Here is a 27,412-nt window from a genome sequence, read left to right on the forward strand (position 1 = left end):
AATTCTCCTGCAAATATAGCGCCATAGCCCCATCGCCCCCCCCCCCACACACACACACACACACACACCCACGCTGCTCACACAAGCACATAACCCCTGTAACGAGAGGAGAGGCTGATGCTGGGGGCAGGGTGGTAAAGTCACGTCACATGAAATCCCCCAGAATGCCGTTTGCCTCCAATAGGGCCATTTTGTGGGAGATATACTATATTGCCAAAGGTATTGGGACGCCTGCCTTTACACACACATGAACTTTAATGACATCCCTCCCATTCTTATTACACAGGCTTTAATATGGAGATGACCCTCCCTTTGCAGCTATAACAGCTTCAGCTCTCCTGGGAAGGCTGTCCACAAGGTTCAGGAGTGTGTTTGTGGGAATGTTTGACCATTCATCCAGGAGAGCCTTTGTGAGGTCAGGCACTGATGCTGGACGAGAAGGCCTGGCTCGCAGTCTCCACTCTAATTCATCCCAGAGGTGTTCTGTCGGGTTGAGGTCAGGGCTCTGTGCAGGCCAATCAAGTTCCTCCACACTAGGCTCGCTCATCCATGTCTTTATGGACCTTGCTTTGTGCACTGGTGCTCAGTTGTGTTGGAACAGGAAGGGACCATCCCCAAACTGTTTCCACAAATATGGACGCATAGAATTGTCCAAAATGGCTTTGAATGCTGCAGCATTAAGAATTCCTTTCACTGGAACTAAGGGGCCAAGCCCAACCCCTGAAAAACAACCTCGCACCATAATCCCCCCTCCACCAAACTTTACACTTAGCACAATACAGTCAGGCAAGTAACGTTCTCCTGGTAACCGTCAAACCCAGACTCGTCCACCAGTTTACCAGACAGAGAAGCATGATTCGTCACTCCACAGAACACGTCTACACTGCTTTAGAGTCCAGTGGCAGTGTGGTTTACACCACTGCATCTGACGCTTTGCATTGCACTTGGTGATGTAAGGATTGGATGCAGCTGCTCGGCCATGGAAACCCATTCCATGAAGTTCTCTACGCACTGTTCTTGAGCTAATCTGAAGGCCACATGAAGTTTGGAGGTCTGTAGCTATTGACTCTGCAGACAGTTGGCGATTCTGCACACTGTGTGCCTCAGCATGCGTTGTCCCAGCTCTGTGATTTTACGTGGCCTACAACTTCATGGCTGAGTTGTTGCTGATCCAAATGGTCTTCACTTTATTATAATAGCAGTAACAGTTGACCGTTGAACATTTAGTAGTGAGGAAATTTCACAAATGGACTTATTACACAGGTAGCATCCTATCCCGGTACCACCCTTGAATTCACCGAGCTCTTGAGAGCAACCTATTCTTTCACAGATGTTTGTAGAAGCAGACTGCATGCCTAGGTGCTTGGTTTTATAAACCTGTGGCTATGAAAGAGATTGGAACACCTGAATTGAATTATTTGTGTGGGGTGCCCCAATACGTTTGGCAATATAGTGTATCTCATGTTATCGTCTCCTGGTGAAATGGGATTTAAATGCAGCGATACGTGTCAAGAACCTTACACGGTCTAACAATGTATCACTGCAACAAAGAATTTTCCCTTTACGTTATTAATAAAATAATCTAATTTAATCCAATGATACAATCCCAGCGTTGGGATTTCATTTATTTAGTATTTGTTAGCCAAAGCTCTTGTTCAAACCAACATCCAAGTGAGGAAAGTGTTGAGGTCAGAGAGCAGGGCACCTGAGAAGAGGAGTAGAGGCAGGAGTCAGCTGGGACCCCTCACCTCCTGATCTACCCACCACCCCCAGAGAAGAGGAGTAGAGGCGGTAGTTACGTGGGACCCCTCACCTCCTGAGCAGCATTCCACCCCCAGAGAAGAGGAGCAAAGGCGGGGGTCAAAAAGAACAGACATCCCGTACTTTTACATAACGTCATATTATACACTCCCATAAGTCTATACATGATGTGCCCCGGTCTTTAACGTCACAGAAAGGTGCCATTGTGTGTTAAGGAGCAGAACATGTTTAAACCTTAAAGGAAAAGGCGTATCATGTCACCAAAGCCAAGCCAATCCTCTCCTATGTCCTTAATGCAATCTCGTTTGGCCTTTCGTCTTCACAACTGCCTCTAATCTTTGTTGCCATGGCAATTGCCAGAGGTAGTCACATCCGCTCATGGTGTAATGAGGACAACGGCCAGAGGGCCAATTAAAGTGCTGTTAGGGGACTTTTCCAGCCTCCGCTCTCAGGCCTGCAGATTCTGCCTTATTCTGCGGGTGTCAGCAGGTAGCTGCTTCAGATACATATAGATATAACAAGATGATGATGTAGAAGCTAATTGGAAGGTGGCACCTTTTTCCTCAAGGAGCTGGAGGTTCATAGCTGCCGCTGACTTAGGGAGTTGGCAGGGTTCTGTCGAGGCACGACGTTTCCCAGACTCATTCCCGGACACTTCTTTTTTGACGTTGTTCCATCATGCTCCCAACAGCAGGGAGACATCAGCGTGCCGCTCAACCTGATCCAACTGTGTGACTATGCACAGGGAGAGGATTTTTACCCCTAATCAGAGATGGTACAGTCCATCACCATATTGACCCAATTGCCATCAGATGCCAGCTAATTGTTTTGAAAGCTAATTATTGGCTGGCAGACAGCTGGTCAGCGTGAAATCTCAGCATCGCAGCTTCTTTTCATCTAAGTATGAAGTGTTTGGTGGTGGCGGGGGGGGGGGGGGGTGCACCTCCATCCTTTATGGCTGTGTAACCAGATCTTCACTGGGTGTCATTGTTTGTCCTGTAAGGGACATATTCAGGGGTAAAAAAATATATAACAACCTCCCTTGATCTCTTCCCTCCACTACATTTGTTGACCTTCTCTGGAGCCACTGCCAGCTCTCTCATCGCTATCGTAACCCTGGGGTAGGGGCCGGTCATCCTGCCACATCCCCCCTCCCCCAACATACACCTCAATTTGTGATTCATGATCTATTATTATTACTTTTAGTCTAATTTAGAAGAGCAGCAGTGGGCTCCGGAGTCAGAGGGGCAGGGATGGAGGTGTAGAAGGTGGAGCGACTTCTCCATCTGAGACGGCTTCTCTACTGGATCCACATCCAGCATGGTGCTTCTACTTAAACTGCACTGAGGAAATTCTGGAAGCATGGAAGTTCTTACTGCTGCTGCTGTGTGAACGAGACAGCGGATGGGGCGGAAGACTGGGGACCTCCATCCGATCAGGCCGCTGACTGTTCCACGAGTCCTCAATCAGGTCACCTGACCAGCTCTAATCACATGACCCAGAGGGTTTTTTTAAAAAAAAAAAACATTGGTGAAATTTGCTTAAAATTCTGTTGCATTTACTGAAATATCTGAAACTGTTATTTCAATGGTACGAAGGTATCATCCCGGCTGGGACTTGCTACGTCTCTTGTAGTTCATTAAATTGGTAAATGTGGCAGTAAAATAAAATGTAAGGATTAGATAATGGCCTGGTAACGTCACACTCATCTGTTCTGCATGTAACCAGCCCCAGTGCTGTAGCAGACAGGGACCTGATCTCTCCTGCAGGTGCCGAGGTTTCCTACGTAAGGTGAGACACGTCACAGGGGACCACTGACTGGAAGGTGCTGCTTCTGAGTCTGAGAAACACTTCCATGATTATCCTGATTGCCCCCAGTAATAATATTCAGCTATTTAAAGGGTACATGACATGCAAGTCAATTTGAAAGGTCAAATAAGTAGCAAAATAGCAGCAATCTAAAAACCTTCTACAGCAGAGTGAGTCTTGCAGCGTTTATGGGTCATTCTGAATACGCAACATTGTGTTTGTATTCCTCGTACAGGACATTCACTGTGTATTTTATCACATGCATCCATGGTGCACAGACGGCCATGTGCCTCGCATGAAGGCGAATTCAAAATGTGCTCGTTTTGGATTCCAGTGCCTCGGCGGCTCCCTCTAGTGGTCAGTCAGAAGTTCTGCACGCGAGCTCACCTCTACCTCAGCCTCTGCTACAGCCCGACTTCTGGCTGAGTGAGGAATGGAATATGAGGAAGCGAAACTTGACAGGGGTGCGGTACGAGCCTGCAGTAGAGGCTGGGGGTGTGTCCTCACAGGACATCCGCTTGCTACGTGTGCCAGACCCGTTTTTTAATTTAACCGTGCCGAGTCACTTGCTTCCGTTACAAGTTTTGGAAGCTGGGATTCCCTCGGACAGGCCCGAGTCACCCTGCTGCGGTTGCTCTGCCGCACTGTAACACACCCATTAGCGATACCTCATCTGCGTACATAACTCACTGTACTTATTGTACTGTTGTATATTTTTGTACCTGCTGTATGTATTCCAGCATCCCCTGGCACCAACATGCACTCCTGCACCTTTTATACATTAACAACACGTCCAGGTTATATTTCTGTGACCAGCTGTTTTGTTCAGGCATGTAACCAGGCAGAAAATTACAAGATGGAATCTCCCCCCCCCCCCCTCCTTTTCCAGTTGGCAAGATCTACTGAGAGGGACCTATGGGTGGTGTTAGGGTGGGGGCCCTAGGGGTGGGGCTGTTAGGCAGTTACAGGCTGGATTGTGCATCTGTACCTTCTGTATATATGTTTGCCACTGACACCCAGAGACAAACTCCCTGCATGTGTGAACATACTTGGCCACATGAACTCGATTCTGAGGTTGCAGCTCATGTTGCATGTTAGCAGTCCGGAGCATCTGAAATCATGGTGACACAGCAGGGCAGAGTAAAGAGCAGAACTTTATTAAAATTGAAACACTAATTACATTAAATTACATACAGATTACTTACATGAAGTATTCACATTCTTTACATGGACAACCAATGCAGTGGTGAAGGACCTGGGGTCATGGTGACCATGAGGGCGTCGGCTCAGATCCCGCGTGGGACAAGCTGCTGTATCATAGGAGTAAAGAAGCACCTGAAAGGCTGGCAAATTACAAATAGTAAAAAGGAGCAGAAACTGAGAGTAAAGTGGAGGCGGTCAGCCTGAATACGACACCCAGCTAAGCAAAGGAACAGAAATGCTTAAACCACCTCTATACAGTGACACCAAACGTTTCAACATCAATAAAGGAGGAGTGAACGGAATACTTTGTTAGCTATAGCATGTTCACAGCAAATATCACCTAAGATGAGGTGTGGGGCATTCAAGAGTCATGTGATCGCTTACCAGGGCTCCCCCGTATCAGTACTCCCAACCGGGCAGGGTGCTGATCTGATCCAGCAACGCACTGGATTACAGGGTCTCTGTGCTAATCCTGCGGGGTATAAACTCGGCGCACGTCCACTGAAACCGTCTGCACGTCAAAGCCGAAGCTGATTTAAAAATGCTAATGGATCACAGGTCTCAAGTCCGCCTCCCATGCTTCACTTAATTAGACGTTAAGTGGGGGGGGGGGGGGGTCTGCTCGCAGTCGGGAAGCAGAAAGGACATCCGGCAGCCTTCCCATCCGACAGCGAGCGGGTGGATCTGACCCCCCCACGCCCCAGCCAAGGGACCGGATGGAGCAGTGTGCCTGGGGAACATCGCTGCATCGCCGCCCACCTTCCTTTGCCCGAGTGACTTTACACCTCAGCAGTTAGAAACGTGCCAAAACACTGCGCTGGTGCTCAAACAGGGGGCGACTGAGGCGAGACCCAGACCTAACGGCAGGTCCTGGCTACTGCGAAGCACCTTTGGTGCTCCAAGAATTAGGGAGCAGCTGCTGAATAATAAGCTTTGTGGATTTTTTTCAGACTAATTTCTTTTTTTATGATTGAGTTTTAATTACGCTCCCCCCCCCCCCCTCCCAAGACGAGAAGAAACAAGAGCCGGAGAGCAGCTCTTGTAAGGAAAGTGGTCATGCTTCTTCCAAGCCAAACGATCCCCAGCGAGGAGCCTGGAGTAAATGGGGGGGGGGGCTTTCACGCACAGATGCAGTCATCCTCAAGCTTGAGGTCTGATTCAATCACAATGAGAGTTATGGGAGACGCAGACATTCCCCTGCAGGACCCCCCCAAGTTCACAAGCTCGCCACCAACTCTCCTTCTCAAAAAATAAAATATATATAGATATAATAACAGAGTAAAAGCAAATGAACACTCAGCAGTGAGCTATGAGATGCTGCTTCAAGCCGGCAGGGCGTCCTGTGCTGGCGGGTGACTGAGCACACGCTCGCTGCAGCAGCGTGGGTGAGACGCAGGCTCCCAGATGGATTGCTGTTTACTGCGACGGTAAGGTTTGGGTGGTGGGTTGTGTGTTTGCTCCCTCGCACGGCCGCCTCACAGGCTCCGCCCCATGATGATTACGTCCTTGGGGAAGCCCTCCATCTTGGCCACTTCAAAACAGCCCAGTTTGCTGTAGAAGTCCATCATCCGCTTGTCGGTCTGCCTCACTTCACAGAAGGCCCCGTGGGATCCTTGGGGGGAGGGGGATAAGGTAACCGACTTATTGGCCCTCAAGAATTTACATTTAAATCATTTATCTGACACTTTTATCCAAATAAACTTACAGTAGAGAGACAGGATTACAATTTATGTGCTTCCCGGGATTTGAACCGACAACCTTTGCATTATTAGCATAATGCTCTACTTGTTGACCTACAGGTTTCTCACCAAAACGCTCAAAAACCAGCAAAGCTCACCCCACCACCAGAAGACGGCGGGGTAGGTCTTTAACTAGCCTTCCAGTGCTCCATGACACACGGAAGGCCGGACCCTCCCGGCTTTACCCACCACTGGCTTTGAGTGACGACAGCAGGCATCCCATCATGCTCTTCGCCACGCTGGGGTCTGTAACCTTGGTGTGGATTTGCACCTTGATCAGGGAGGGGAAGTTACTGAGGAAGGAGTCTGGCAGACCTTCCTCTTCCTCCTCCTCGTGGAAGCTCAGCATCATTTTCTAGATGACAGAAGCGGGGAGACCGGGTACGAGTGAGCCAGGCTAAGACAGGATATGCTCTGCCGCGGACAGTGCAGGCTGGACAGCAGCGGGCAGTCAGACCGCCGCCGGGACGCAGCCCCCTAGCGCCCCACCTCAGCCTCAGTCAGGTCCTTCTCACAGTCTGGCTTGTTGTACTTCTCCTGCATGCTAGGGATCCAGCTCATCCTGCACTTCTTGGCGAAGGGCTTGACGTCGGCCGTGCCCAGCGCATAGCCGCAGATACCCTCCTCATCCTCCAGGACGAAGCCGTAATCAGGGCTCAGGTTCAGAAGGCCTCCGACAAACCTGGGATAAAGTTAATTGTTGACACACCACAGAGCACACAATGAAATGTGTCCTCTGCATTTAACCCATATGTGACAATGTGACATGGCAGGGGGCAGCTAATTCAGCTGGGGGCGGAACCTCACTCAGGGTACCTCAGTGGTGCCTTGCTGGTCGGGGATTCGAACCTGCAACATTTCAATTACAAGTCTGCTTCCCCAACCATCAAGCCACCACTGCCCAGGTACCCAAAACACCCCCTACTGGTCAGACCCTGCAGTGCACAAAGTATACAGCAACACCCTGCCCCAAATGAACACCGTGGGGACTCACCTGTCGCCAATGAGATCCGGCTGCTCTGGGAAGGGGCCCCCGTCCACCCCCTCCTTGTACATCTCCCTGCATATCTTGTACACAGCAGCCTGAAATGGACGACGAGATACAGAGATGAGGTAGGAGGACCGGGGGCTGAAACTGCTCTTCAGAACCGACAGCACGGTAGAAACACTGAGCGCCTCCGTTAGCTTTCTGTCACTGCTAAGTGGTGACAGGATGGCCAGCAGCGCATAGCTGACAGGCGCAGAGAGCGGCTCGCACGGGGGCCGTCAGGTATGCTGCGATGGCAGGTCTCCCCCGCACTGACCTCGTCCTTGGTGAAGTACGGCCTTATGGAGTATGTCTTGGAGGTAGGCATGGAGGGAGGCGGCTGGTGGAAAAGGTCGTTAGCCCCATCGATGGGCAGCAGACGCTGTGGACGGTCAAAAAGGGAAGTTCAGGGGGTCGCCCATAGCACCAGGATCTCCACCGGAGTTTCACAGATCTTCTACACTCAAAACTAAACGTATGTACCTAAAAAGGCCATCACAAAACTGTCTGGAGGCACTGATACTGCTTCGCGTTCAGACTTAAATCTAACACTGTGCTTTACTCACCAACACTACACTGGCTGCCCTGGTTCTAATTCAGCCAATCGGGAATAAGCACAGCACTCTTTGGTACTTTTCCTTGGGTGCTTGTGCGCCTGCGAGCTAGCCTGACTCTCTCAAACAGTCCGTACGTCACATAGCGATTAGCAAACAAGAGAGAAACCGTGATGGGCCCTGTGAGAAAAGACTTGGTCTGAAAAGGGTGCGACTGGCTGTGGAGATGCTGCTGCCCCCCCCGAACCCTGCCACCTCATGGGGGCACTGTCGCTGCGCGGGGGGGTCCTGCAGAGAGAGGCGATGACACAGGGGACGTGGACATGCCGGTTGGAACAGGCAAGCGGGAGAAGCCTGGAATGGCTTGGCTTGCTCTCAGCGAGGAGGTGGAGCCAGGGTTCGATCGCGGCCTCTGCGGACAGGCAGGCGGCGCAGCGCGGCGCCCCCCCGGGCCCTCAGCGCGGGCCTCATCGCGGAGCGCGTTTTCTGCGTGCTGGACGCGGGCGCAAGGACGCTGCGCAGGAAGGGGGAGGGGCTCTTATCACTGTGCTTCCTGCAAAGAAATGAGATGTCATGAATGCAGAGCCTAGCTGCGCTGCGCGTTTGTGCCTGCGCTGTGAGTGTGGGGGGGAGGGGGAGCAGCATCGCCTGCGCAGGGGCTGAGGAATGCAGCCGGCCCCTGTGGAGAGTCCACTTTAAGGCAAAGGGGAGAGCTCCGGAACCTTCCGCTTTAAGGCTTGACTGTTAACCCCTACCTCCCCATTACAAGTATCCAAGGCGTGACTGACTGGCACCTTAAAGGCAGACCAAGCTTCCTCGCTACAGCGGCACACACACCGAATTTCCTTCACAGAACAATCAGTGGGACATGATACCTGCAACTCCCCCGCCAGACCGCCCCTAAAGGCCCACGGCTCGGGGTCTCCGCCTAAGAACTGTGCCGAGGACTGACTACGGCACCCTGTGGGGATCAGAGCCAAGCGGAAAGCATTACGACAGAGCGATGGGCATGGCAGCCACGCCGAGAGCAACAACTGTGTCCATACTAAAAGATACAAGTACAAAAGACAAGTCAAGAACAAGAAGAGACTTCAGATGCAGGATCCCTGGAGCTCTGAACTTGGCAGATGCTTCTATCCGAAGCAAAACACAAATGAGGACCAGAGATCTGAGCTGGCCAGTTCCGGGAGCAATAGGTGTTAAGGGCCTCCTTCAAGGGCCAAAATGTGCTAGGCAGAGGATATGAACCAGCAACCTTCTGATTACAGGCAGAGAGACCCAACTCAGAAATAAGTCGATTTTTTTGCACCAGCCAATCCGTGTGCGAGTACATCATTAAAAGGCACATTGTGTGTGTGTGTGTGTCTGGACAGCTTCACCCACCAGGACTCTGCCTGCCCCCTGTCTGTGAGGAGCTCAGATATACTGTAGGGGGGGTGTTTCACTGCCGCACATTTTTGTAGCTCAAACCGTTCGTGCTCCAGGGTACCTCATACTGCACCCAAAGTCACGTTTCTCAAGTGTGTGCCTGGCCATGTGATGCTAGAGAAGGACACCTGGCGTAAAACAATTAAAGGGTTTTTCATGTGAAGGAAGAATCCCTCATAACAAGTAGTTTCAGGCTGGGTAATGAGGCCGAGAGTTACGCAAGCCCAGTGACATGTAAAGCCCAGACCTCTGAGGTCCAGCGAGAGCAGGGAATCTGGGAGGCGGGGGTCTCCTTCTCGAGTCACATGGCAAGGCACGAACAGCACAAAGGCAGGAGGAGCACTCCCACCTCTCATTGGCTGACCCAGCTGAGCTGGCTGTGACAGCTGCCCTTAAAGCGCCGGTACTCCCGGTGCTTCCTGAGCACCGGGGTCTAAGGTGCCCCTCCCACGCACTGGTCCCCTTAAGCAGATCACTCTCTTCAGCTTATGGCCCAGATATTATTAAACAGCAGGGAAGACTGAACTCTCCTGGGGCTATTGAAGCAAGCAGCCCCCCCCAGCATAGAAAAAATACCCATTTTTGTTACAAATCCAGCTCTAACCCAGCTGGACGTTTCTGTGCATAACAAAAACCTAACAAAAGTTCAGCTGATAAATGGTGCCAGAATATGTCAAATAAATGACACACGGTCACACCTGGAGGCAATACTTCTTAAAGCAACAGGCCTCTCTGCCACATATATACATGGCCTAGAGGAGGACACTAACTAGACACCAAGTACTGGCATCCGTTACACATTTCAAAGTCTCACTTAACATCAGTGCTCACTTTGTGACAGTCACTGAGTACCAGCAGTACCCATTCCTAAGTTTATGTACTTGCTACCCCTAAAGGCTTGAAGGGATCTGAGGGCAGTGTCCGAGCCAGCTCACCAGGGTCTAACAGTTACGCAAGCAAATGTAAAGTAAAAAAAGAAAAAAAAAGAAACGTAACAACCGAAAGCCTGTGAGGGAGAAGAAAGTTAACGCGCTGAGAGATGCCCGTCGCTAACGCTGCGCGGATGTGGCGCGAAACCCAAAGGGCAAAGACAGTTCAGCAGGAGAACATAAGGAGCACTAGCACGCGGCGGCCATTTTGGATCCGACAGCCGCAGGCGCCGGTCAAGAGGACTCTTCCGTCTGTTTGTGGGGTGGAGAGAAAACAGCAGAGGGAGTCGTTAGTAAGGGTTCAGAGCACAGGACCTGGCAGCGACCATCTGAGTACTGCCTGAACCGTCTATGGCTGGCGGTAAAACTGGGAGGAGGAACCTACACCAAGATGGCAGACCTTCCAAAGGAAAGCGAGATTTCAACACAGGACCCAAGCACACCTCCAGCACCACAGGAGCTGATGACAGCATTTGGCTTTTATGGAGAAAGACGCAATTGTCCAAGCAGCTCTGCACAAAGACCCAAAGGGGCTGCTCGGCTTGGCAGAATGATTACTGCCGATTGGTGCATAATTAATTTTCTTAAATGGTTAAACGTAACAGATGGGCATGAAACAAGCCCATATCCTTATCGGGAGGAATGGACTGGAGAGACTGGGGGGGGGGGGGGGTCACCCGACTGCTGCAGCCAGTACTCAGTCAGTCAATGATACACAGATAAAATCAAAAGATCAACACACACAGATACAAGCATGTCGCACAATACAGGAAAGCAAGCAGGCAACACGCTACATTAGCCCAAGAACTCTGTCTAGTGAAACCAGGAACCTTAAGCCGGTTCTCTGCCAACACTGACAAGTTTAACACTGAACTCTGTGTATGGCGTCTGAACACCCCCTTTGCCGCTAAGAGACGGCAAGGAGCAGAGTTCCTAAAAAGAGCGTGAAGTTGGCAGACATTGACTGCACTTGTTAAATCTCTCAAGGATTTCAAATGCCAAGTACGTTATCACGGTCCTGAAGAAATATGGGTTTTGCTAAAACTGGTGCAGAGCGCACACCGTCTCGCATGGTGCATGGTGCAGAGCGCACACCGTCCCGCATGGTGCAGAGCGCACACCGTCCCGCATGGTGCAGAGCGCACACCGTCCCGCATGGTGCAGAGCGCACACCGTCCCGCAAGGTGCAGAGCGCACACCGTCCCGCATGGTGCAGAGCGCACACCGTCCCGCATGGTGCAGAGCGCACACCGTCCCGCATGGTGCATGCTGCAGAGCGCACACCGTCCCGCAGAAAAACAAATCCTTCCCTAATGTCCTTGGGCTAACCTAGCTACTGTGCTGCCGTGACGCCCGCCAAACGCAGCGGGAACCTACCCAGCCACTGAACGAATGATTTGACCATGGACACGATGCTCTTTATGTCCCAGATGTAGGGATACAGGTCGTACAGGATGGTGCGGTTGGCCGAGTTGGACAGCCTGGTGAACATCCTGATGACGGAGCAGCACATCTCCTCGAACTTCTCTGCTCTGGAATGCCACTCTGCCTCCTACAGGCAGGAAGACAAAAAGACAAGTTAGCATTTAGCGCATTTAGGCTCAATAATGCAATAATAGTGTAATGCTGCTATGGAACGATATAAGCAGGCGTCTGTATAGTGAGTTTACTATTGCTGCCCTTATTAGCACTAAAATGTGTGATACTGCTAAATTAGCCACGGCAGGCTAATGGCACCTTGTCGGGATCCTTGGTGTCGGCGTTGACGCTGACCACGCTGCTGTTGGCGCGCAGCCAGTTGAACTCGCGGAGCATGTGGGCGGCCTTGGGCCCGTGCTCATAGGGCAGGTAGAACAGCTCCGCCAGCAGGCTCAGGTCCTCCAGCGTAAGGGCCTCAGCCGCATATAGCGGCTTCTCCCCGGGGCCCGGCACGAAGGGCTCTCGGCCCAGCTGCTCGTCCGTCTGCATGGGCGCCACATCACCGCCCGGGTCCTCTGGTGCGGTGGGAGGCGGAGCTTCCGGGGAGGCGAGCTCGCCAGCGGCCTCGCGGTCTGTGTCCATGGGCCTGAGATCCTCAGCGGCCTTGGCACCCTCAGTGAGGGCGGGGTCAGCGACAGCAACGGCGTCCGGATCATCGGGCTTCTCAGCGGCGGTCTCCATGGGCTCCTCCTCGGGCTCCCGCTTGGCCGGGTCCCGTTGCCCTTCCCCCACGGCCGGCACCCGGCTCATGATGGGCTGCTGGTAGACAGTGGTCACTGTGGTGGACGAGCCGAGGCTGGGGGAGGTGACGGAGGCCACGTCCACCGCCGAGCTCTTGGGGCCGCTGTGGGGCACCTGCCGACCTGTTTGCAGGGGAGCAGCAGCAACCCGTTGTAAACATCCGCAGAAACCCAGGGAAACATTCATGCAACAGTCTGAGCCACCCATGAGTGGGAGGAGTTACACCACTGCATTATTCATGAGAGAGACTCTGGGTGCCGCCCCTTAGAATACTGCACGGTTTGCTTCGTATCTTGGAAGGCTACAGGAGGAGTGCACGCTTCGGATGCGAGCGGGGAACCGTGAGGGAGGGTGGGCAAGCCCTTACTGTTGTACTGGTGGGGCTCCCCGAACTCGGCCAACCAGTCAGTGAGCGCCAGTTTGAGAGCCAGCTGGGGGCTGTAGAGCACGTCGGTCTCCAGCTCCTCATCGCTGCCCTCGTTCTCCAGACGGATCTGGATGGACACCGCCGTGTCCTCACCATCCGCTGGGGAGAAGTGGGCACGGGGTGTTAGAAAGAACAGAGAGTGTGTGACCGACCCGGGGGGGGGGGGGGGGGGGGAGCAGGAGGGAAAGAGGCCTCCTTTCTGGGTTGAGAGAGCGTCTGAGATGTTCTCAGACAGTCCGAGAGTCTAACCCCTGCTTGTGTTATATTTGGATTTTACCATCGTATAGAGAACAAGAGACATTTCTGTATTAGAAATAACAATTGTGGTAATAATAATAAAAATAATAATGACGACAATAACAATGATATGCATCCTGGGTATGGGGCAGTGTACGGTGTTGGAAGAAACAAACACAGACTCGGCGACAATGGTCTATGTCACACAGCAGTAAAAACTTGAAATATTAATTTTAACAAACTGTAACCAAGGAACCCCACTGCTCACATGCCGCCGCCTTCCCCTTTAAATGTCATTATTACATACACACACAGATTTCGCTTTCACTTGCAATAAGCCCAGATCCCGATTCTGCAGGCAGAGGAAGCAGACAGACTTACTCATGACCACATCCTTGCGCACACCATTCATGTTGGACTTGTACCAGGTGGCCAGGGTGTGGATCGCCACAAAGTTGGACTCGAATTCACAGTTGGGGTTGGTGAGGACCCCCTTCAGGCGGGGAATGAGCTCTGTGGATCGTCCCTTATAGGGGCCCAGGAAGAGCCGCTTCTGGTCATAATCGTTGGCATGGATGTTGTCCCAGATAACTGGGGCTCTCTTCAAAATTTTCGTCACCTCCTCGATGGACTCAACCGTTATGTCTTTTGACACTACTTTGGGACCTGGAGAAAGATGGGGGAAAGTGTCCTCAAAATTTACGTTTTTGGGGGGAAAATGTTTTAATGTAGATGATATTTTAAAAAATATCTCACACAAAGAGGAGACAACAGGTAAAATGACTTCACACTCTGTGACAGAATGCATTGCATAACTTCCAAGAATCCAGGGAAGAGACCCAGAGGACTTGCCTGTCCACAGCACCTCGATGCCCGGCAGCAGCTTTTCCCCGACTGTCCTCAGGTAAGGAGACTGGGAGACACTGGGGCAGCAGAATGTTCCACAGTATTCTGCGAGACATCGAATGCATTGAGACAAAAGCGTGAGACATCATTTCCATTAGACAGAGCATGTGCAGTTAAATAAGCTATTTTCCTACAGAGAAATGAGAAAAATGTGTGAGGAACATTATCTTCTACTGTGAAGAACATAGCAGCAATGTATAAGAATACGAAGACAACCAGCCCGACATGCCACAGGAAACAAGCGGTCAGTCTCCTTGTAGGACGGCACAAACAAGAACATGGAGTTTCCACACAACTGTAATCAGTCACCCCCCCCACCTGTGGGACAGAAGAGGAACGTCTCTGGCTCTCCCAGGTACTGGTAGATCTCGTTGGTGATGGACACTTGAGCGTGTGCAAAGGAGCTGAACACCTCCTTGTCCGCAGGGCACATATTGGGATCGATGTCATCGAAAAGCAAGGCGAAGGACTTACACCCGAACTGAGACACCTGGAGGAGGGGAGACAAGCACTGTGACCCTGCCTTGCCCTTTAGAACAGTCATTTAATATTAAAATAAGCACAGTGTGTATTTCTAAACATGCACAGGAGCCTAATAAACAAAAGTGAGAGTTATTAAAGGCAACTTTAATCTCCATTGGATCTGCTACAAACATCAGGATGTAACAGTAAACAGACATTTCTCAAGCAGAGCCCCTGAGGTGTAACGCCAAGCCATAGGCCACATAAGACCTTCTCCTATTGGATGGATTCGCTGTTGTGGCGACGGCGGCTCCCCTTTCCCGATACCTGGTCCAGCTTCCTCTTGAGCGTTGACACTTCCTTCTGGTTGGAGAACGTGATGTCCAGCCCAGGGGAAATGGCATAGATGAACTCGATGCCGTGTTCTTTCGCAGAGGCCATGAGGGTCATCAGTTGCTCTTCCAGAGACACAAACAAAGGGAAATTAGCCGTCTAACTATACGAATGTCCTAAATGAGCAGCAAGGAGGAGATTCAACATAATGGGATGAATCACTTATTCTCACCTGCCTCTTCGACCGAATACATTTCCCTCCAGAACATTCTGTGCTTATAGTCATCCTTTGGAGCATATAGGTATGTGTTCAGGCCCCATTTCTGCTGCCTGCAAAATCAGATTTTATGCTCTCAGAATACAGCCCATTGTTCGAAAACACCTTCAAACACAGATGGAAACTTACATGGAAGGATTCTTAAAAATACATACGCACAACAGATGCATACTTCAATTACAGAAATCGATACATTTAACGAGATCTGCTTTTAGCACACGGGGTAATGTTAAATCCAAATCAATCAAGGAAATAACAGTAAGAAAATGTCCAGGATTTAGCAGTAGATTCAGTACGAATCAGTAGTTTAAGAGGCACCTTTGGAGCTAAAGGTCACCGGTTCATGTCCCAGGTAAGACCTGCTATAAACTTGAGTACTTAACTGTAAATAATCAACTGCTAAATAGATAACACACAGGAGAGTGATCTCTGGACCAAGTAATCAGAACAAGCTGGAATCATTACCTCCTGAAAAGCTCCTTCCTTTGTTCCATAGTCCATGGCCGTCCGTAGAAACCTGTCAAACAACAGAACAGGCCAATTACCAAAAACGCACACCGTGACCCTTATTCCTGGTTAGGGAGAACATGGTGGTTCTCACTTCCGTAACGCACGTGCGTCCGCCCGTTTACGGTACCCTCACTCACGCTGCCCTGCTTATCTGCAAACCAAAATTAGGGCACGCTAACCGCACCAGTGTGATGCCAGTGACAAGCTAAATTAGGAAGAGCCTGAATAGCGGTACAGCAAAATGTGCACAATCGAGCCAGACGGGCAGAATCGGGCTTTCCGGGGGGGTTAAATCTCAAGTCAGCCACGGAGTGACCCTATTTTAGAAACAGCCCTAAGTACTACGTGACAAAATAAATCCCAGAGGCACCCCATGCCATCCTGCTTTTCTCACCCTCCACCACGCCGCTGATGAATTTCCGATGGCCGGTTCTCTCGACCTCGATGGTACCAGGCTCCTCAATCGGAGCCTCAGCGGCCACGGGGCTAGGGGCCACGGGCTCGTCGGGGCGCTGAGCGGAGCCCATCGTCTTCTCCTCCTGGACCATCTCTGTGAGCCAGCTACCCTCCCAAGCGGCGCCGAGCGCTGCAGCACCTGCTAGGGACAAGACCTCCGCTCGTGAACCAGCTACGCCAAAGCAAAGACGCAGGGTCGGGCTACTGACAGAGGAGCCACCGAGCTAACGCGCTAAACACGCCGTTAGTCAGAGGGGATGAACTTATAAAGCTCGGTTTTTATAGAGGTAAAGACGCTCTCGTATATCTCTATATAAACGACATTTTTCCGGGTTATACTACTTTAATTTTTTCGTTATACCGTAATTATTCCCCCGCCGTGTCTTGCCTTCCTTACCAGCTCCTTGATTCTTCCTGTTTACACCGACTGCGCAGGCGCAGCAAACCGGATCAGACCGGTTCCCACAACGTCAGAAACAAATAAGGGGAGTAAAAAACGCATAAACCAAACAGGTAGGATATTATTTTTCATTGTGGTCGTCGAAGAAACGTCAAACATCCGTTTTAGATTATTAATATTTTCACATAAATCATTTTATTTTCACCGTGTTTTGAATGGGTCGTCCCATAATTACGGTGTCCGATTTAGAAATCCGCTAGGGAAGGGGGGCCTTAAAGGCGCCGTACACATTTTACTACGCAGGAGACTTCGATCTAGTAATGATGTTTTTCAATAAATGTATGCGTTCCTTGACATTACAATTTTTTCATGGCATCCTTAAAAAGGACAGTGGCCAAGACTAACTGCAAATATCTTCCGCATCAGTAATAATTCACCAAGCACATCATTATTCATGGATACCCGGGCCCCAGCCTTTACCGTCACTGCTATGTAGTATTCCACGTAAAACCACAGCATGGAATTCATGCGATTTAAAAGCCTAGAAGAGCGCCATCATAAATGTTTTTATAAAGACATATAAACTAAAATGCGATATGCGCGGTCTGCATATCGAAACAATGGCGTTTTCTCATCTACACAATTACATTCTCATATCAGCCCATGCCGATATACAATTCTTACCTCTACATTCAACTAGTTGGTGTTTTAAAATAAGTCTACAACATAAAAAAGTTATTTCAAATAAAGGTATTAGGGAAAAATGCAAGCCAAAAAAAGACAAGAATTTTAAAATTGTTTTTTAATGTTCTGCATTACATTTTCATTCCACATTCTTCCAAGCATTTAGGAAAGAATACATTCCATTTGTTTCCTTACCCATCATCATATTTTCACACATGGGGAGCCCATGCAGTTTTAGAATGCATAAAAAAATTTAAATATTCTCTTACTTAAGAACATTTGCCTCTTTTTTGCACTTTTTCCCTTTATACTGTTTTTATGCTTTTAATTTTTCTTAGAAATCTTCACTTCAATAGAAGGTGTAAGCTTGTAGACACGGGTGGGGGGGGGAGTGAAAACAGACACAGAAAAAGCCACACGCGACGAGTGGGAAGGCAGTGTCCGAAGGCGTGCGCTCCAGCACGGCTCTGAGGTAACGTGCCATCTCCTCTCCTCCGCCCTCCGGCCCCCTCTTGCTGTTACCTTCTCAGACCTTTCTTGGCCTGCCTGAGTAAAGTGTCGAAGTCTAGTGCGTCGAGTTTGCTCTTTGTCGGTGCCGGTTCGTATTCCCGGCTGGAGTCTGAAAGAAAAGCACGATGGGACGCGTTACCAACGCCTCTATAGGGGCAGACGCACAGAGCAATTCCAACCAAACGCCCCAAATGACGATGACAGTCCAAGGGCGCTTTTCCACCACACCAGGAACTTTGAGAAGGTACCAAAAATGCGGTACTTTATGGAGTTGGTTTTCCACTGGTGTAAAAAACTGGTACCGGCACCCTGAATGACATCACAATACGAGGTGGATATTTTGTGCTGAATTTGAATAATAACTATAGTATAGGACTGGATGATGCGCGATATTAATACCAAAATGCATGTTATACACATAATTCTCACATCGCTAATCAGCTATATTAAAAATAATGCTTTTTCTTACTTTCAATTCTGTACGGACATTATAGCACAGGGCGTTAAAGTTTCGCTAAGACATTTTTACTCTGTCAGCGGAGGAGAAAAAAAAAAAAACCTTTGCAAGCTTTGCAGTTTTAATCATTATTCCTTTCCTAGATTGGTGTGGTGCAAAAGCGCCGTAAAACCCACATGCAATAACCAGCCGAACGGGCAGGATGACAGCACCCCCACGTGAGAACTCAGAACATACCCAGGTCCGCATAGCTGGACTTGCAGAACTGCCGGCGACCCCCGAAGCAGAGGTCAAAGGGCAGCTCGTTGCACTGCCTCAGCTTGCCTCCATTCTCGATGGCGCTGAACGCGTCCTTTGTATTGTAGTAGGTGACAAAGCCATAGTTGTCCCTGTGGGGGGTGCAAATTGGCACCAGTAGTTACATGACCTGTCATCATGGGCTCGGTCCACAAGAGGGCACCAGAGATCCTCAAAGCGATCAAAGGTGCGACCCCTAAGGCCACTATTCGCCAGCATAGGGCCGTCCTCACCCATGCTCCCGAAAGTGCAAGGTGCAGTCCTCGATCTCCCCATAGAGGGAGAAGCGCTCCTTCAGCTCCTTGCGGGTCATACTACCGCGGATCTTCCCTACATACACCACGCGCCGCTCCTCCTGGGGGAGACAAAAGGGGTTAGGGGGACCAAAAATCACCATCCTAGAACTTCTCCATCCATTTCAACTACAAGATTACAAGAATGTCTTCATTTGGAGTAACCAAACTCGATCACAGGGATGGCATGATTGAGAAGGTGAACGAGTAACTCACGATGGCTTTCTGCTTGCGGTCATTCACATCCTGCACCTGATGTGCCTCCCTGGAGTTGTAGCGGTAGTTATGTCTATAATTAGGGCTGCGAGGTTTAAAAAGAAAAATGAAGAAGATCTTCAAAACTATTGCAAGGTCAAAAGGGGCAAGAAACCTAAGGAGGAAAAGGGGTAATGACCCCTGTTGCCCATGTTGCTGGCAATTCTTCATGCCAGCGTTTCACAGTCTGGTTCTTGGGGATCCACAGAGATGGACTGTCTGCGGTTTTCCCAGGACCGGATTGGAAAACACTGATCTATACATTTTTCTGAATAGCTTCAAATGCACAAAGAGACGCACACACGTCCAACCTCAGCCACAAGCAGAGGTGAAGCGCACGCAATCCCCCTCCCTTTACACTGACCTATGACTGGCCCTCCTCCAGCACGGCGAGCGTGACCGGGAGCGGCTGCAGGACCGCGAGCGGGAGCTGGAGTAGGAGCCACAGCGCCGTCGAGGTGGAGAGCGGGACTGTGAGCAGGAACTGGATCGGGACGAGGAGCTGGAACTGCTGCCAGAGCGGCGAGAGCGGGAGCAGAACCTGGGCAGGCAGAGACCCCACATCGGATCATAAGCTTCACTCAAGTAAATCGGCACCTGCTCCACAAATCATGTTCATAAGCTCCTCCCATTCACTGACCTCTTTCTGGGCGGAGAGGTTGACCTGGACTGAGACCGGGATCGGGATCGGGATCTGGACTCTGACGACGAGCAGGAGCTCGACTCAGAGCTACTGTTGGAGGTGGGGCTGGGAGACCGGGCTCTGTACCGCCGCTGTGTCCGGCCCCTTTCGTGGACAGCAGGTCGGTCAGGGTGCCCAGATGGACGATAGGCGGAGCTTCTGCTCTTCACAAGCCCTGCCTCCTGGGGGATGGGGTTGGGCTCCATCCTGGAGGGTGAGGCTTCGGGGGACAGCAGCACAGAGCCTATGACAGGGTGGGCCTTCGCCTCAGGTTGAGTCCTGTGGTCCAAGGGCTTCGCAGATATCCCTTTCGGGAAGGCACAGTGGGGGATCGGGGCGGGAACAGCGCCCCTTACTGGCAGAACGGCCACACCAGGCTGCTGCTGGACGCAGATGGCTGAGGCCGGCTCTGTAGGTGCAGGCCCCTCGGAGGGCCGGCAGTAATCATGATCGGCGAAAGCCGGGTGGTGCGTGGGGGCAATGGCCTGAGCAGGGGGCTTGCTGCGGGCCTTGATGGGGGGCAGTGGCCGAGGGTTGATTATCTGGATGGCCTTGGTGGGGGACGGTTTGGGCTTCGCCAAGAGGGCCACTGGGGTTAGGGGCTTCCAGGTCTGGTGAGGGGGGGTGGCTGGGGGCGTGAGACCTGGAACAAGACATATCCCGCATTACTGAGTTTTCATAAATGTGTGGGAGTTACCAGAGGTGGATAGTTCAGGTCCTGGAAGTAAAAATACAGACTGTATTTTTACTTCCAGGACCTGAACTATCTGTACGTTACTCAGGTAGGTAGCAGTCAGGCATTAAATTAAAAAAAGGTGAAACGAAAGCATGGCAGGTTATATGCTACATATCTGCGTGTGGGTTTTAGAGACTGTCCTGATATTCCCTGCTAACCGCACAGGTAACCATGGTTTCAGTCTGGACCGGAAGTAACTGTCCGTGTAGTCATGGTAACACACAGCAGCGCTTTTAGAGACAATGGGACTTACCGGCGGTGCTGGTCAGGTCAGGAAGGACCGAACGCTCCACTGATTTCCTGAGGACAGAAGAATTAATGTTAATGCCGTGTTAAGCCCCCTTTCCAGGGACCGGCATTAAGCGAGTAGGTAAAGTCTCAAGCCCCAGTCCCCAGAGGGGGGTGGCGGGCGGGCGTAAGCGAGCGGGTAAAGCCCCAGCAAGCTCCTGTGCTGATCCACGATCAGATTTCCCAGTCCCAAACCTAGAATTAACCTGCATTAAAGGGTCTTTCATGTGCAACTGGTTAGTACAAAACTGGTTAGAATGCTCAACCAATCCAAGAAGTCAAACCACAGATGCTTCATTTAAAATTCACTGGCACATCCATTCAGATTTGTGCGATAATCATTGATTGGCATAAATTGCAGAGTGCAGTGCGAGCTTGATCATAGCGTTAATTTAAACCTATACTTGATCTAGGGCCGCGGCTCAGCTGGCACGGTAACAATTGGGTCGCAGTGCAAAAAGATTGAGAACCACTGCTGTAGGGTAACTCCAGCCCCTGCTCTACTCACCCGGAGTTTCCTACAGCGGCTGCTCTACCAGAGACCCCTGGCACAGTGTGCTCCTCTTTGGCTGGAAAGAGAGGGAAGGCAGATCAATGGATGGTGCCGGGATAGACCAACCAACCAGAGCGAAGGGGAGGGAACACCCATATCAACCAATCAAAAAGCTCTGACAAGTGGGATGGAAGGCTGACATCCAGGGGATCCTTCAAGGGGTCCCTCAAAGAACTGACTGAGAATTCAAAACTAGGGGCTCAATATTCCAGCAATTTCCAAATGAGCCAAAAGCTCTGGAATCCGATAAAGTAGTAGCCAAATCCCTGGCTCCACCCCTGGAGCCAATCTTCAGCTCTTCCTGAGGTGTGGAGGGATCCTCCAAGTCCAACCACAAGACACTGGCCAATTTCGGCACGCTCAGGTTCACACCCGTGGCCTTCGATTACACCGTTCAGGAATACAATGTCCATGTTTTAAACAGACCTGGAAATAGGCCCGTTGTGCACCAGGCAGGGAACACCCCCCCCCTCATGAATATTTTAAACAAGAGGTTTGAGACCCCACCCCTCAGCCTGGAAATCTGATAGGCGCATGCCTGCCCATCAGTCACTGCCTGAAAATAGCCTTCTGCTTCCAGAGAGCCCCAGAACCCAGTGTTTACCAAACGTGCGCGATTGGCCACCCTGCTCTGGTGGGGGAGAGAGAGAGAGAGAGAGAGAGGCAGGCCGGGTGCCCCCCCCCCACCTACCTTGAGTCTCCTCAAACTGCTCCAGGAGGCTAGTCAGGTCAGTGGCTTCAATTCCTGAAAGGCAACGCAGAAACCAATTGTGAGATGCTGCTCTGGTGGCCCCCACAGTTAAAATATGGGAGTGGTGAACAAGTCCCAAGCTTCCTACATTAATCCAACATGTCCCCTACATCAGCATAAAGGGGGCGTCTGATTGGCCGATAAATTCAGGTGACTCACTGAAGGCGGAGCCGCTATGCTTTAAAAGCCACATCACTGCAGAGTGACTCACCTATTTCATTGGTGCTGGCCTGAATCCGCTTCTCCTCTGGGTTCTGTTTGACGGGGAGCACAAGCAGCTTGGTCTGGGGGGGCCGCTGAGGCCTCCCGCGGGCAGGGAGGCTGGCGTCAGGGGCCACTTGGTCTCCCGTGACCGAAGGGGGGTGGCTGTCCGCCTGGGAGGGGGGTGCCGTGACCGGGTTACTCTGTGATGGTGGCTTTTTTGAGACCGGGACGTCGAGGTGCTGTGGCCGGCGAGGATCTATAATGGTTTGGGTGGGCAGGGACCCAGCGGGAGGCAAGCGGGGGGCCGGGTGACAGGCATTCGCCTGGGGGGGCACTGGCCTGGCAGCCGCACTGGGAGACGCAGTAGGAGGTGCTGGGCCGGTGGGTCGGCTCACGGCCTGCGAGGGCTCCACCGGCCTGCCTGCCGGGGGCCTGCTGGGACCCACCACGGAGCCGGGGGGAACCAGCAGAGCCTCGGGGGTGGGGGGTATGCTGGAGCCAACCGGGTGCCAGACCGGCACCGCCTCCGGGGGCTCCTTTTGGGCGGGGTGGGCCCGCCGCTGCTCTGGGAGGCAGGGAATGGGGGGCAGCTCCCTGGGGGGCTCGGGGAGAGTGGGCCACTTGGTGCTGCCGCCCGGATTCCCTGCGGGGGCTGGCTTTCTCTGCTGCCTCAGCAGCCGGTACTCCTGCAGGCTGAGGGGCTTTGGCCGGGCCTCATCCTGAGGGGGCTGAAGCACAGGTGACGCTGGCTGCTCGGCGGCGCCGGGCGAAGGCTCCGGCTCAGGCTGTCCCGAGGTCTCTGACCCGACAGAATCATCCCAGCCCTCAGACGGCGTGTCCAGGACAGACGTCAGTACGGGGGCAAAGGTCACCCTCTTTTTCTTAGTCGCCGTCTTTGGACCCTTGTCTTGAGGGACTCCCTCTGGCACGGGTCCCGACACGCCTGCCGTCGGCTCAGCCGGCCCGCTCCTCACAGCACCCTTTTCCACGCCTTTTTTGCTTTTCCGTTTCTTCTTCCGGCGCGAGGGACATTTTTCTGAGGTGGGCTCTTTGGGGCGCTCCTTGGACACCTCGCTGCCGCCGGCAGGGGCAAAATCGGGGCTCCCTGGCCGTGAAGTCTTCCCCTCAGAGACAGGCTCCTCCTCTGACGCCCCTGCCGGCCCAATAGGACCCGTTACCGCTAGAATGGGCTCCCCCTGCTCTCCACGGTCAACCACCTCCAGCACGATGCCGCCCTCAGGCAGGGGGTACCCATTATCCTCCCCCAGCTCCAGGGAGACGGCCAGGCAGTACGGGTAGACATGCTTCACCAGGTCACCCAGTGAGGGGAGCCCCATGTCACACTCGAGGCCTTGCACCAAACTTCCCGCGTTGCCATCTTCCTCCTCACAGTCGCTCCTCTCGCTAAGGAGCCTCCAGTGCCGCTCAGAACAGGCATCCACTTCCTGGAAGACAGGAAATCGACTGATTGGCCGAACAATAAAACCCAAAACAATGGTCACTGAATGAACGAAACGGCGGCTCCATCCCGCATTAGAAGCACCTTGGAGAATACAGGAGCTCCTAACATTTCCTACTGGCTCCTCTGCGCGCGGCGATAAGCGTCAGAGCCGGAACAGAAGTGAGAAGTTCACACTGCACCGGATTTGAAAGTCGTTTCCTTCTGAAGGAGAACACCAGCCTAGAACCACCTGTTGCTCACGACTACAAAACGTGTGGATGAGTTTAAGGGTCTTGCCTTCAGAGAGTAACTGAAGATTATCCTAATATCCAGTAACGGTGATGAGATGGGCGCACTGATCCGAGTGCTTTATAGGTATCCGGTCAATTTCCTTCTAAATTTGAGCTAGGTTGGGGGACTTGATAACCCCTGAACTGAAGGAATTTGAATACCTCAACTTTTCAGAAACCCCACCCATTCCGGGGGGGGGGGGGGGGGGGGGGGGGCAGCAGGGGGACGGCAAAAGAGCAAATGAGGAAACAAGCTAAGGACAAGCTGAGGGCCAATCGCTACACAGGGGAGGGGCTTGGAAGCAGGCCTCACCAACGATGGGTGCCCGCCCTTCTGTCCGGAGAAGAGCTCCGGATCGGGCAGAGTGTCGAACGGTGACAGGTTCTCGCTGTCCACACTGTCCAGTACTTCCGTGAGTGCAGTCAGCAACGCGGCTTCTCCTTCTTCATCGATGCGGCCATTGATCTACGAGGGGAGACAAATCCCATTGGCTGCACGTGACAGAACCCCACCCCCACCAATGCGTAAGGAACAAATGGAACATCTTAGAGCCCATACCTGTGAAAACACTGGCATTTACAGCTCGGACAAGGTTCTCCAGCCACTGAGCCACAAAACACAAACAAAAGCTGAGAATGTTGTTTACCTCCACCGGAGCGCACGAGTCCTCAAAGATGGATAGGATGGAGGAATCCAGGCAGGCGGGGAGGGACTCTAGGGCCTGCCCAGCATCCAGTGGGTCATTCAGGCTGAGGTCACCAGCATCCTGCCTGCTCAGAACGTCCTGTGTAACACACATGGGGGTGTCAGTTAGTAGGTATCGAGCAAGACCCTTAACACCAAGCTCCAGGGGCATCGAAGGGAAGAATTCTAATGTACTTGTGCAATCGGCATATAATACCTAAAAAATTATTAATTCTTCATTTATGTCCTGTATCCCTCCTGTCTGAATTATTGAAGGGTTTGTTGTTACCTTTTTTTGTTAAGCACTGACAGTGTAGCAAAATTCTTTTCGTTATGTCATCAAGGATAAAGACAAAGGTCATTTAATTCCCCCGCATGTTAACAAGACCACTGAATAAGGGGATCTGAGGAGATGTCGAATCACAGTAGCTGGAAGTCTTAATACCGACACGTGAAACATGGTGGCCCGAGACAGGCCGCGAAGCAGCAGCTCCTCCCACCGCAACCAGGTGACTCACAGGCCAAACACCAGCTGACAAAACGCACTGCTCATCCGCAACAGGGAAATGAGGACATCCGGCAGACACAGCCGCCCCTTGAAAAACGTGCGTTTGCTGTCACTGCGCGCGTTTATCCCCAACAAAATCACGAATACTAGGAGCGGTCACGGGGAGGGGGCAATAAAACCTAACAACGTAGCGTGATCCGGCACTACTGGATGGGTGGGGGGGCGATACAACGTAGCGTGATCCGGCACCACTGGTTTAACACGAAACTCACAATCCGTAAATCAATCGAGCACTGAAATGCAGGTCATTTTAAAACAAGCATCCCATCAAAGAAAAAAGAGTAAGCGATGGACATTACGAAAGGCGTCTGGTTCCCGGATCGTGACATTAGGTGCGGTCTCCGCCGCCGGCCGGGGTCCCTCCACCCACGTGTTATTACAGCAGCGACAAACGCCGCCCTTCGCACATAAGCATGGTAACTCATTCTAACACTTAAATGAGTGCACGCATGTCCAGCACCTACGATCAAGATGATTACATTACATAAATAGTTCGAAATATTCGGGACATTGATTTGCGTTGATTTTTAGCTGTCATTTAAATGCCACCAACTTCCCTTCGGTGGATCAGCAGCCAGATTCGCACCACGTGTTATGCATACAAACTGCGAACGGGACCCACCGGCCCTCGTGACAACGTGCATTTCGTCAAAATAGTCGCAGAAAAGTGAACCTGAATATCGTCAAAGCTTTTAAAAACACTGCTACGAATACAAGACACGATTTGTTTCTGCTGCGCATATGCAGTAGATGGCGGCCTAGATGGACCCAGTACAACTTCTAGGCTTTAGCATCGAAATGCCAGCGTGACAAACGACCAAAGTGTCTAAGCGAAAGGACGGCGATTCGGGGGGGAAATGGATCTGAAAATGTACAATACAACCAGACTTAGCACGCATAAACAGTAACAGTCACGTTACCGGTAGGAGTCACCATTCCTTCATTAATTCTTCGTAACACGTAACTCATTTAACAATGATAAATCTTTTACGTTATCAATGGCTTTTATTATTGCACATAAACGTACATATATTTGGCACAGTTAAATGGTCTACACTGGCCACCACCACAGACAAAAAAAGCGACTGAAGATTTTGTCGATCGTTTAAAACCATTCAAATAATCTTTTTTTTATGTACTAATTTCTTGGCGCAGGTAACTTTCCACAGATACAAACGAGCAGCGAGCTAACCCCCCTTTTCCCCTGCCAAAAAAAATATTTATCCGACAAACGTATAAACGTCACACTTAAGAGTCAACGCAAAAAACCAAAAACAGGATCGCAGTAAGGAAAGGGCACGTGTCACACTAGATGGGGCTCCCCTTCGCACCGGGGCGAACATAAATGCGGCGATGGAGGCATCCTGGTGCGCCGAGCCCAATGCGTGGCCGACTTCTCCTCTGCCCCCCCTTCCATCTTTTCCCGGCACCATGCTTTCCTCGCCGTGCACATCCACGTGTCACACGCAGGCGGACGCCGCGCTACTCCGCCAGCCACCGCCAAACTCAGCGTCCCACCGCCAGCCGCAGACTTCCAACGCCAAGCTCCTGCTCCCGGCCCCCAAACCGGCGCAGACCCACCTCATCCAAGGAGAAACATTCCATACTGCCGACGATCAGACTTTCCAACCCCGCTCCCCACCGCGTCGCCATCTTGCAACTCTGATCTCACATTCAGGCATGAGGCGCCGGGGAAGTGAAGACGCAGCGTTATTTCGGACCGGCTCCGGCACGTAGGCACGCCCCTTTCCGAGGTGGGAGGAGGGGAGCCGCATAGATATAGAGAGATCTAGAGCTACTACGACGGGAAGCACACGAACGACAACACAGTGAATAGAAATAAAACGTTATATATATTCCTTATGGCAGTATATATAATATATATATATTGAGAAAATGTAGTTGATTCTATTAGTACAAAATTATGGACGTTCATTTGAAATATGCGTGTGTGCAAGTGAGACGATGTGAGACCTGCGGCAGTATAGCTACTGAAGGCTCTTAATTTGAAGTTCCTCCTTCCGCGCTCTGCGCGTGCTG

General features: G+C 51.5%; 2 protein-coding genes across 5 annotated transcripts; both read right to left on the minus strand.

The window, feature by feature from the left end:
• Positions 1-4,705: 4,705 nt before the first annotated feature.
• Positions 4,706-16,812, minus strand: ogal (O-GlcNAcase like). 4 transcript variants are annotated; one of them, XM_049013411.1, is made up of 17 exons: positions 16,676-16,812; positions 16,217-16,420; positions 15,778-15,829; positions 15,268-15,365; positions 15,030-15,160; positions 14,559-14,730; positions 14,187-14,285; positions 13,716-14,000; positions 13,038-13,196; positions 12,188-12,792; positions 11,828-12,002; positions 8,969-9,054; positions 7,817-7,921; positions 7,507-7,595; positions 7,002-7,194; positions 6,702-6,867; positions 4,706-6,385 (listed from the first exon to the last, which is right to left on the minus strand). In XM_049013411.1, the coding sequence occupies exons 2-17, from the start codon at positions 16,368-16,370 to the stop codon at positions 6,249-6,251; spliced, it is 2,706 nt and encodes a 901-aa protein (XP_048869368.1). In that variant the 5' UTR covers positions 16,371-16,420; positions 16,676-16,812; the 3' UTR covers positions 4,706-6,248. The 4 variants fall into 4 exon arrangements, with proteins under 4 accessions (XP_048869368.1, XP_048869369.1, XP_048869366.1 ...); XM_049013412.1 differs by having other exon boundaries at positions 16,217-16,417; positions 16,676-16,800; XM_049013409.1 differs by having other exon boundaries at positions 16,217-16,417; positions 16,640-16,766.
• A 651-nt stretch (positions 16,813-17,463) lies between these two features.
• On the minus strand, positions 17,464-27,112 carry LOC125741907 (peroxisome proliferator-activated receptor gamma coactivator-related protein 1-like). Its single transcript, XM_049013408.1, has 13 exons — positions 26,954-27,112; positions 24,767-24,904; positions 24,433-24,585; positions 22,396-23,833; positions 22,125-22,178; positions 21,389-21,449; positions 20,846-20,892; positions 19,815-20,499; positions 19,539-19,715; positions 19,136-19,220; positions 18,860-18,981; positions 18,567-18,718; positions 17,464-17,981 (listed from the first exon to the last, which is right to left on the minus strand). The coding sequence occupies exons 1-13, from the start codon at positions 27,023-27,025 to the stop codon at positions 17,881-17,883; spliced, it is 3,285 nt and encodes a 1,094-aa protein (XP_048869365.1). The 5' UTR covers positions 27,026-27,112; the 3' UTR covers positions 17,464-17,880.
• Between the last annotated feature and the right edge of the window lie 300 nt (positions 27,113-27,412).

This window comes from Brienomyrus brachyistius, chromosome 5 (assembly GCF_023856365.1).
Source record: "Brienomyrus brachyistius isolate T26 chromosome 5, BBRACH_0.4, whole genome shotgun sequence".
Lineage (NCBI taxonomy): Eukaryota > Metazoa > Chordata > Actinopteri > Osteoglossiformes > Mormyridae > Brienomyrus > Brienomyrus brachyistius.